The sequence below is a fragment of the Berghia stephanieae genome, chromosome 11, assembly GCF_034508935.2.
Source record: "Berghia stephanieae isolate SIO BIC M18660-M18661 chromosome 11, UCSD_Bste_1.3, whole genome shotgun sequence".
Taxonomy (NCBI): domain Eukaryota; kingdom Metazoa; phylum Mollusca; class Gastropoda; order Nudibranchia; family Aeolidiidae; genus Berghia; species Berghia stephanieae.
Genome location: NC_088370.1, coordinates 6,012,661 through 6,024,688, shown reverse-complemented (window position 1 = coordinate 6,024,688; position 12,028 = coordinate 6,012,661). Strand labels below are relative to the sequence as shown.

The following is a 12,028-nucleotide window of genomic DNA, read 5'->3' as shown; positions in this document are numbered from 1 at the left end:
TCAGGGATCTTTTTCTAACCCCATGTCCATTCTAGTTTGTTTATTTTTCTATTAGGGTTAGCTTGTGGTCCGAGGATTGTTTTTAAAATTTTTTATTGGGGTTAGCTATAGGTTGTTGTAAAGGTCCTAGGGCTTTTGTTTTTTCCTTCTTTCAGGGTTAGTTAAAGGAAAACTTGGGTTGTTTCCCTCAGGTTAAGGAATGCGTAGAAAGCCTCCTGTTATTTATTTATTTATTTTTTTTTCTAACTTTCTGTTTTTAAACACCGCTTCATTGTTTCCTTCTTTCTTTTTTTTTTTCCAGACTGGCAAGGGGTTCGCTGTACTTAACTCACATGCTAACACAAGACAGCAAGGTCTCTTCGACACAAAACGAGAAATCTGGGTTACAAAACATAAGCACTTGCAGGATGCTGATATTATTGAATGGCCAAAATTCTTGTTTCCGTTTTTGAAGGGGGAAAATTTAGGGTCATATCCCAAAAAATATTCCTTTTTCATTTTCTGTGAGAGGAAATGCAAATACTTACACATATATGTAATTGGAAAAGGCATAAAATTCTGCATACCCACCAATGTTACAATAATAGTGAGAAATCTTTGTATAAAGAGAGTACATGCGTTTAACGCTTATAATTTTAAAACTGAAAATGGTCCTTTTATAGAAAAAATGTCCATCTGAGATGCATATTAAAGTAGCTTCACTGAAAATGTCAGAGAAAAATATGCTTGCACACAAAAATTATAGCTCCAACAAATTTGATTTCATTAATTTAGGGGTTTGGAGGTTGGTAAAATCACCTGTTTTAGATCATTTTAATAACACCATCTCACACCTTTCTTTGTCCATATCTCCACTGATATTAATACTATTATCATTTTGAAAAAGTCAAAGTGTGAACAACTAAATGACGCCGATTCAGTGGTATGTTCTCTGTATCATGTGAATAAATATTTTATTACTGGCGATTCCAAGATTCCAGCACTATGGACCACTATGCACCATTTATCTAAGCCAAAGATCTTCCCAAGATTACCAATATTTTTTGTGGTAAAAAAATGCTTATTTTCCCATTGATGAATCTATTATGAAGCAACGATGTTGGTGTTTTTCTCTCCCCCCCCCACTCCCACCCCCCCCCCCCCCCCCAAAAAAAAAAAAGAAAAACAAAAAAAAGCTGGCAGTCTTGTTGCATCCATTTCATATGGTTGAGTAATTACCATTTGCAACTTTAACTTTAAAAAATGCTAGAGAGCCTCGCCTTTGGCCGACCAACCTCCGCTGCACGTCCAACTCGCCTTGAGCATGCATTCACGTAAAATATAAAAATTTTTTTTTAAAACCTACCTCTGTTTCAAAAACTAGCATCTTTCAGCTTTCTAAGAAACATTTTGATTTTTCAGAACTTTAGTTCGTTAAAAAAATACCGGCCAATCTGACCCGTTGAGTCGAATGAAAACGAAATTTTGTTGTTTACACGGTTCAAAGGAAATGCCGTAAATAAGCTTTCATGGACTTCCTGTGTTGTTTTTATAGTGTCACGTGACCGTTTTGAGAAATTTGTCGTCTGCTACAAATAATTAGACCGATAGGGGGTAGATATTTTCGTTGGAGCAGAGAAAAAGTGAGTATTATTTCTTGGACTTGTAGAGAGGCCTAGGGTCCACCAGCAGACCAGTTGATTGAATGAAAGAGAAAAAGGGCTTTTTTATCCGCCGCCACCACCACCTTGAAAGAGTGGAGGGGGGGGGGGGGGGTGTGCATGCCGACGAGAGGGAGACGTGTCGATTGGTGACCTTGGTGACGTCGAGCATCTCAAGGATGCTGGCAGTTGCAGTTGCAGGTGTTCTTAACCCCTTAACAGCGAAGCTAATTTTTTGCTTTTAGATAGTAGTTTGCTTTTATCTTTATTATTGTTAACGGGGAATACAGCGTTTCCACCAAGAGAGTAGTCAGACTATCGCAACTGGACTTCAATTGTCTATAATAGTTTTGCCGTTACTTGTCTTTTGATGATAGAAGATTTGGGGTTTGGGCAAAGATCGCATTTCGCCGCTAAAAGGTTGCATTGCTACTGGGTTTGCTCCCCCCCCCCCCCTCCTCCTTTTTTTCTTCTTTTTTTTTTCAACTTAGTATTGTTGATTGCTATTTCCTTTTTTTATGATTAGCAAGTGCCGTAGGAGTCTCACAGGATGCAGGAGTACTGCAATTAACCCTTTGCCCGTGACATTGATTTTTTTTGTTTTCAAATAATAGTCGTCATTTATATTATTTTTTAACGCAGAAAAAAAAACGTTTCCACCATAAGAGCAGTAAGAATATTGATAAAAAGCGCTTTGAGCACGTTGGGTGGATATTGCCCTATATAAAAGCTCAAGTTTTTAAATTGTAATTTGTTTTTTGTCTTTTGATGAAAACGGTAAGATTTTATTTTTGGTCCAAGTAAGATTGATATTCGCCTTTAAAAGGTTAAGTTGTTTTGTATTTTTTTTTCAGGTTTTTGCTTTTTTTCAAATGCCTAGTGAGAGAGAAAAAACAAAACAATCATACATGTATCTGCAAACAGCAGGGGTCTGATACATGGAGCGGGACTATGGTAGTCTCAGACTATAGCAAAGTCTGAGACTTTGTAGTCCAAGACTTTGGGAAGTCAGAGACTACGGAAAGTAAGCTATTCATGGAGTCAGACTTCGTCCCTGACTATCAAGTCTCTGACTACGCTTGCGAAGTCTCAGACTACAGAGGTCAATCTATTTTTAACTGGGATTCCTCGGAAACGTACCACAACACGTCATGGAAATGTGTTACTTTTCCAGCTGCGCATGCGTCATACGAAGTGGCACAGAAATCATATCTATTTCTTCTTCGTGTTTGTTTTGATCGTTTTTGTTTTTTTTTTTGTTTTGTTGCTGTTTTTCCCCCACAAATAAAAATAGTGTGAGACAAGTTTAGGGGTGTAGAAATTGTTTGAGAATGTGTAGTGTGTGTGTGTGTGTGTGTGTAATGTTTTTAGTAAATCTAAATAACGATGGCACTTAAATGATTCTTATCCACGGTGTAGCATTGTTCTAAGTAGAGAGCGGTGGGCGCTGCCTGAAGTATGGGGTCCCGAAAATACTAACGAAAGAGTGATGATGGAGAGGAATCGGTGGAAACAATACAGACAATGGGCGTTTCGGGTACAAATCCTTCGTCGGCACAACAATAAACAAATAAACGTTGAAAACAAATAAGATGAAATGCAGTATAAATTGCATAGTCTGTACTCAACGATGGTTGGAGTGTGAACGAATCGTTAGCGCGGTGTGATAGAAATGAGGCCAGTGAGAGACGTGAAATTTCTAGAAAATAATGGACGATAAAAGACATAAAAGAAATGTAATAGTAGTGTAGTAGTAGTAGTGTAGTAGTATAGTAGTAGTAGTAGTAGTAGTAGTAGTAGTAGTAGTAATGGTAGTAGTTGCAATAGTAGTATTAGTAGTAGTAGTAGTAGTAGTAGTAGTACTAGAAGTAGTAATAGTAGTAGTAGTAGTAAGGTAGTAGTTGTAATAGTAGTATTAGTAATTAGTAGTAGTAGTAATAGTAGTAGTAGTAGTAGTAGTAGTAGTAGTAGTAGTTAGTAGTAGTAGTAGTAGTAGTAGTACTAGAAGTAGTAGTAGTAGTAGTAGCAGTAGTAGTAGCAGTAGTAGTAGTAGTAGTAGTAGTAGTAGTAGTAGTAGTAGTAGTAGTAGTAGTAGTAGTAGTTGTTGTTGTTGTTGTTGTTGTAGAAGTTGTAGTAGTAGTAGCAGCAGCAGCAGTAGTAGTAGTAGTAGTAGTAGTAGTAGTAGTAGTAGTAGAAGTAGTAGTAGTGGTAGTAGTAGTTGTAGTAGTAGTAGGAGTAATGATAATAGTGAAAGTAGCAGCAGCAACAGTAGTAGTAGTAGTAGTAGTAGTAGTAGTAGTAGTAGTAGTAGTAGTAGTAGTAGTAGTAGTAGTAGTAGTAGTAGTAGTAGTAGTAGTAATAGGAGGAGGAGGAGGAGGAGGAAGTTACTATGAAACTGTGTGTTGGGGGGGGGGGGGGGGGGGGGGGGGGCGAGGAGGAGGTCCCTGCAGAGTGTTTTGAATGGGCAAGATGAGGAGTGTATGTGCGATTGTCGAATCTTCGAGAAAAGTAAACAAAAGAAAATAAACAAAACCAAAAAATAAATAAATAAATAAATAAATAAATAAATAAATAAATAAATAAATAAATAAATAAATAAATAAATATATAATCAAAATATGTCGGGTATTCTTGTTCTAATCGCTGTACAATTACTTCCCCCAGCGTAGAGGACATAATATTATGATTTTGAAATTTAGTCTCAGACTACGATATTTACACCTGCTAAATCGCGGGTGTAATTTCACCCGTTTAGTCCCTCGTTTAGTCTAAGACTTCGCGTAGTCCGGCTTCATGAATATCTTACAACGCCTTTTAGTCTGAGACAACGGATTTAGTCTAGGACTATCGTCGTAGTCCCGCTCCATGAATCAGAGCCCAGAACGTTTTCATTTTACAATGAGATGGGAAGGGGAAGGGATAACACTATGACAAGAGAGAGAGAGGAGAGAGAGAGAGAGAGAGAGAGAGAGAGAGAGAGAGAGAGAGAGAGAGAGAGAGAGAGAGAGAGAGAGAGAGAGAGGAGAGAGAGAGAGAGATGAGAGGGGATGGGCGGGGGAATGGGGGGGGGGGGATAGTAAGGGGGAATGGGAAAAGATGAAAGAAACAATGGGTTGCCTGATGACGTAGATCAAAGGATTATTACAGCGGTGTTCACGGTGCGTACTTCGTGAAATTTTAACCTTTTACAGTGACACTGATTTTTTTTCTCCAGATTACTTATGCAGAATAGATCGTTTCCACCAAGAGAGCAGTATTAAGAGTATATTTCGACTCGGGCTTCAATTAAACTATAAATCGCAAAGCTTGTCTTTTAATGATAACATTAAGACTAAGATCTGGAGTTTGGGGAGTGTAAGATGGAATCTCGCCATTAATGGTTAAAATTGTTTTGATTTTTTTTTAAATAACACACACACACACACACACACACACGAGCGCGCGCGGTCACGACAGCGAGGACCATCTATTGCTTGTGTTGCAACGGTAAACCAGTTTACGTGTACGTAGATCCTGAGGCTAGATGCCCCGTTACTGTGTACGTAGGCACTCCCAAAAAAAAAAAAAAAGAAAGAGACACACACACACACACACACACACACACACACACACAGTCTCGCATCCGCTACGCACTAATTTTGCGCACCAATTTTTACTGCACTAATGCACCAAATTGCATACCTATCTAGGGACACTTTTTTCCGTATCTTTTTCTCAATAAACTTTTTAAAAAACCTTTGTTTTGCGCGGCAGGCGGCAGGGCACTTGGCACTAGGGGGCACCAACCATTGGACAGACGAAAAAAAAAACACGATTTCGCGAGGAATGACTCATGAAAATATTTAGGATATAATTTCAAACACAACTTTTGATATTCATCAAGGATTATCTAGTACCGAATGTTTTTTGATAGAAAACAAATGTATCTTCAAATCTAAACTGCTTTTGACGGTAAGCGGTAAGTTTTTTATTTATTTTTCTGTCCAAACGAATGATTTGTCCTGGTATAGAAGCTAAGTATTGGTAACACCGGCGCAGCTCTCTATTTAACGGTTGTTTGGTTTTGTTATTGTTCAGGTGTGATTAATAGCATCAACAAGAGCTGCCTCAAACTATTCTTATCAAAAAGAATTGCTCCAAAGAATCAAAAGGTGAGTTGCCTTAAAATCAAAATGTCAGTGGTTCTCTTATTAAAAAAAAAAAAGTCAGGCTCAGTCAACTGTGAAGGGATAGATTAAGATTTTTTTTTTAATCTGGAAAGACCAGTTAAACCAAATTATGCAATACATGTATAAAGTTTTACCCTTGGGTTTACCACTAGATACCTCAATTTGACACGATCTTGGTTGTAAATTAACATTTATTTAGAATTTAGAGTTAGAGAAATAATTCAAAAATTCATTGAGTAAAAGTAAAATCAAAGGAACACATGTAATTTTACTATCTATATTTTCCATTATTTAAAAATCTTATCCCCCCCCCCCCCTACAGAACAGCTAAAGCATAGCATCCAAAACAGCCAGTCAGCTGTGGTCGTTGTTGACAAAATATTCAATAGAAGAGAGCCTACGTCTAAGTCTAGGCTACGATTCACAGCAGGGCCCGTCTGTGAATTATTACATCGAGAAATCAGTTGCATCAATGGCAGCTTGCATGGATTTTGAATGAATATTACACAATCGAAAATGCCATAAAACGAGTGTGTAGATATGCGGAGAGCTGCAGATTTTACTTAGATTTACAGGCATCAGCATTTTGTTTACCTTGTTTGCCGCCATGTTGTATCCTGTCTGCCGTCTGCTGGAATTGTTACCAAATAGTTTTGATTCTTATTTAAGCAGCCAGTTCGAAGTCACCTCCAGTTAAACTACAAAAGAGTCGCATTTTTTAAATTGTCAAAATATAAAAATCATTTTTGATGGAAACAATGAAATTATGATTTTTATATAGCTTATATTACCATGTCTACGTTCTGACATCTAATTCCTAATCTGCTATATTAAAGTTTTTGTAACCAAAAGCACAAAGGCTCTGTGAAATCAATCGAAGAGTTGTCAGATTGTTTTATTCATCCTTTCTAGTTTCAAGTTTCAAGACCTTCAGCAGAAACCCTCCGATTCGAAGGAACAATCGATGAATAAGGGACCTATCACCGTGAAAAGGGATTATCTACCAATTTGCATGTCTGTTTACCCAAATTGCTATGGCCTTGTTGTTATAATGGAAATATTTTCAAACCAACGCAATATTAATATTGTCCATTAAAACTGGAGCTATATTTAAAAAAAAAAAACTTCATCCAAAGAATTGAGCTCTTATGTAGCGCAATATCCACTAAACGTGCTCAAATCGCTTTACAAGGGGTACATGACCATCAGCTACACGTAACATGTGGAACGGGACATGACGCCTGTTAGGCGATATTACAATTTTTCCAACAGAGACGACACGGACAACTGTAATTCCTTGCTAACCTTTTGATAAGAGGCTTGTCAATCTAAAGTTAGCTACTAATGTGAAATCAAGCCCATAACTGCGTTCGACTTTCAGGCATGCATATAATATATATATGCACCTTGGTCAAACAGATATCAAAACGTTATATGAAAGTCCATGAGACTAGAAATGCGTCATTTCGGTTATTGTTACTTTTGGAATATCTAGATTTACCAAAATTATATGCATTGCAATTTGGAGTTTTTTTATTTGGGCAGCTTAGTTCAGCGGTGTGGTCTTTGCTTCGTACCCGCAATAGTCTTCAACAGTCGTACTGTCACTTCCTTCCTAATGACGTATGGTAACTTAGTAACACTGGCTCTAAACTATCGGAACAATGGCTGACGCCGTATGAAATATTTCCCCGGCGAGCTTAAACGCGTATCCAGAGGTAAAAAACCCCCATCAATTTGATCATGTATTGACTTTTACACATTCTGATCACAAGGCATATGAAAAGGGAATGAAAAGTTCTAGCCAGCATGAAGAATAAAAAGTAATGATTTTCTTTGTTTAGAACCAAGATGGCCGCCGTTGCCGGGCGCGTGACATCAGACTATTGAATCCAATATATAGATAGTTCGAAGATGATGTCACTCAGGTCTTTGTTATTGTTTTTTGCCATCCGCGTTTATGAGTTATGCTCACTAAACTGTATTAACCTGACTATAAACGTTCATGAATACACACAGTTTTGCGTGTTGGTCCTTTACTTCCGGATGGCAATGATATGAGCTTCTTAGCCAAGCGCATACTATCTATACAAGTTTGACTACCCGTCGTGATATGTGCCCGTGAGCAACTGTCCTCTGGGTTAGTCATAGCATCTGTAGTACAGGGTGTATATCTATGGTGTTAGTCTAGTCTTCCCTCGGAATACACCCTTGACAAATTTACCCCTGGGGATGAATCGGGGAATTTTAGTTGTTTTTTTTTTCTTTATAAAAAAATGAATCGAAACCTATTGATTAACCAAAGTTTCAAATTGTCTTTGAAGACGAATTTGAATATTGATGGATGGCGGATCAAACCTCTGAAGTCCCGATTTTCAAGCAACTCTGAAGTCTACCTACGAACTTTGCGCACCATGTTTTATTTTTTATTTTTTTTTTTTTTTTTTTTTTTGGTAAAATGAGTATCTGGCCGATAACAGCGTTGTCTCTGTCCACCTTGTCCCGTCCGACGTGTTAAGTGATATTGATTTTGCCTGCATCGACTACGGATCGAACCGCATATCTCCTGATGTCCAGTCAGACGTGCTACCATTTATATTAATATGTGGTTGTAAATTCAATTTCCAGTACCGAATGCATCCCTGCATAAAACCGCTTTGATATGGTGGGTCACTAATAACTTGAGTTTTTATATAACGCAATATACAAAGAGTCCCTGACCAAGATGAACACGTAACGTGTAGAACAAGACATGACGCCTGTTAGGCGATATCTCAGGGTTTTGTTCCCGACAGAGACAACGCTGTTAACGTACGGCCATTTTACACCTGAGTACGATGAGAGAATGTGAATATACAGACTTTTCCAAGGACTCAACAATTCGCTGAGCGAGGAGTCGAACCCGGGACCTTCCAATCCGAAAGAGAGTGTCATACCACAAGAACACATAGCCTCACGTAATAGGGAAAAACAACACGAAAATATTTACTACAGCTCACTCAGAACTGAACTGTCTTTTCATTCATTATTCATCAATTCACGTTTCAGCATGATATACAAAGGAGCATAACCAATAAAATATTCACATAGTTCAGAGTAAGAAATGGATTGCCTCCCTTATACTCATCGACTCGCTTTGAAATAACATGATATACAAAGGGGCATAAGACATGGATTGTCTCTCTTACACTCGTTAGAGTAAATTTTATCATAAGGTACAAAGTTAATACCGAAATCTTCCGAGATCGACCGAAATCCACTTAATTAAGTGGGGAGTGAACCAGAGACTGTGGGAGGTGGACACCAGTGGGGAATAAACCTAAGACTATGGGAGGTCGACACCAGTGGGGAGTGAACCAGAGACTGTGGGAGATGGACACCAGTGGGGAATAAAAATGGGACTATGGGAGGTGGATTCCAGTAGGGAGTGAACTGGGGAGTATGGGAGATGGGCACAATTGGGGAGTGAACCTAGGACTGTGGGAGGTGGACACCAGTGGGGATTGAACCCGAGACTAAGGTTGGTTGACACAATTTGGGATGAATCCGGGACTATGAGAGGTTGACACCAATGATGGAGAGTGATCCCGAGACTACTCGAGGTTGAGAAGTGAACCTGGGACTGTTGGAAGACACCAGTGGGGATTGAACCCGGGACTATGGGAGGTGGATACCAGTAGGGAGTAGCCCGGGAGTATGGGAGGGGAACACAATTTGGGAGTGAACCTCGGACTGTGGGATATGGACACCAGTGGGGATTGAACCCGTGACTAGTGGAGGTGGACACAAGTGGGGAGTAAACCTAGGACTGTGGAAGGTGGACCCCAGTGGGGAATAAACCTGGGACTATGGGAGGTGGATACCACTATGGAGTGAATCTGGGAGTATGGGAGGTGGACACAATTGGGGAGTGAACCCGGGACCACGGGAGGTTGATATCAGTAGGGAATGAACCTGGAACTGTGGGAGGTGGACACAATTTGGAGTGGACCCGAGACTATGGAAGGATGGGAGGTTGAGGCAATTTGGGGTTAACCTGGGACTATGGGAGGTTGACACCCATGGAGAGTGATCCCGAGACTACCCGAGGTTGACACCATTGGGAAGTGAACCTGGGATTGTGGGAGGTGGACACTAGTGGGGATTCAACTAGGAGAGTTGGGTACCACTGGGGATTGAACCAGAGACTATGGGAGGTAGGCACCAGTGGGGGGTGAACCAGAGACTATGGGAGGCAAGCACCAGCGGGGAGTGAGCCAGAGACTATGGGAGGTGGACACTATTGGGGAGTGAACCAGAGACTATGGGAAGGGGGGGGGGGGCACCAGTTGGGAGTAAACAAGAGACTATGAGCACCAGTGAGGAACACCCACCAATAGATATCAATAAAACCAAATCGTCGGAAAATAAAAAGAGAAATCCTTCTTAGACATGACACCCATGGAGACGGAGTTTATTCCAGTTTCTGTATCTTTAAATATAAAGTAGTAATTTATTATTACCCTTCAGATAGGACGTCACTCGATTTCAAAAGTACTTTCTGCCAGATAAGCATATCCAGCTGATCAATTACTGCAAGGTGGACATGGGAAATTAAAAAAAAAATCCTGGCCCGAAAATCAAAATCAACAGAGAAAAGGACAACACATTTGTGGACAGAAGATCCTACCAGTAGCCCAGATAAAACACTCCCAACTTCAGGTCAGGAATAATTAGGGATTGAGTAAGTCAAAAAATTGTTGATCTTAAAGAAAATGTGTAGAGAACGGTAGGGGCTGCCTGAAGCCTGGGATCGTGAAAGTACCAACGAAAGAGTGAAAATGGAGAGGCGTCGGATGGGAACAATACAGACAATGGACGTTTCGGGTACAACCCTTCGTCAGCACAACAAATTTGTTTGTTGCTGTGTTGCCGAAGGGTTTGTACCCGAAACGTCCATTGTCTGTGATGTTGCCATTCAAAGCCTCTCCATTTTCACTCTTTCGATAGTAAAGAAAACGTGTGCTTTGCTGTAAAGCAATATTCACTTAAATGGGCTCAAATCAATTTACAAGAGGTCCCAAGCCAATAGAATTACACGTAGAAGGAGGCATGACGCCGATAAGGCGCTATTATAATATATTTTATCTAAAAAAAAATAATAAAATACCGTATCCAGACAGAACTTCATTTTACACCTGAGTGCGGTGAGAGAATGTGAGTTGAGACCATTGTCTAAGGATTCAACATTGCGTTGCTGACAACAAAATTCGAACCAAACCCTAAAAGACAAAAGGCGAGTGTCATACTACAAGACGACAAAGCCACACAATAGAAAGGTAGAGATCAGCGTCAAAGAAATATCAAATAACAATAAATAATGAAATGGAAGCGATTATTTATTCAACAAAAGGCGATGAATTAAACACAAACTACGAATGAGATATTTTCTCCTATGTGTTTCATTCATCGTGTTTTGTTGATAAAGGGGGAACCCGAAACTTCCACAATGTCTTCGTTCAATAAATTGATGCTTTCATTTCATTACTTATTATTATTATTTGTTTCGAGCTTCAACAGCAACATTTCTATTAAGAAATATCAAAAGAAGACAGATGTAAGTAGTCCCTCAGAGCCACAAGGCCCATGGAACCGGAGTAAATATAGCGTTAATCAGACAGTTGCAATTACTTGCTACCCTTTGAATAGGACGCTCTCTAATCTATCGCTGAGTTATTTCAGTAGATTAACAAACCCATCTACTCAAACACTGCTGGGTGGACAGCAGCGGAGAGGGGTCAGAGATTAAAATCTTGACCAGTACAGATGTGTAAGTTTCAAGAACAATCTATTCCTGTGTACAGTCAACTAGTCATACGTTGTCAAACTTGATCTTTTACTGAGTTTTATGCGCAATATCCACTCAATGTGCTCAAAGCGCTTTAGAAGGGGTCCCTGAACAACAGCAATACGTAACATGTAGAATCGAGACATGAAGACTGTAGTCGATATTATTACATTTTTTCCCGATAGAGACAACGGTGTTAACGGCCAAGTACTCATTTTACAACTGAGTACAATGAGAGAATGTGAGTAAAGAGCCCCCTCCAAGGATTCAAGTATGCGCCGAGCGAGGCTCGAACCCAAGACCCCTCGATCCAAATGCCAGTGTCATACCACAAAAGGACATAGCATTGTATAGAAGAGAAAGAATACAACATGGAAGGGACAACTCTGTCT

The 12,028-nt window shown here is 39.6% G+C and overlaps 1 protein-coding gene across 1 annotated transcript in view; it reads right to left on the bottom strand.

The window, feature by feature from the left end:
- Positions 1–6,701, bottom strand: part of LOC144956968 (X-ray repair cross-complementing protein 5-like) — a 34,072-nt gene extending 27,371 nt beyond the window's left edge. The window contains exon 1 of the mRNA XM_078887835.1: positions 6,404–6,701. Within this exon, the coding sequence (XP_078743961.1) occupies positions 6,404–6,418 (15 nt within the window). The 5' untranslated portion in view covers positions 6,419–6,701. The remainder of the gene's footprint in view (positions 1–6,403) is intronic.
- Positions 6,702–12,028: the final 5,327 nt, after the last annotated feature.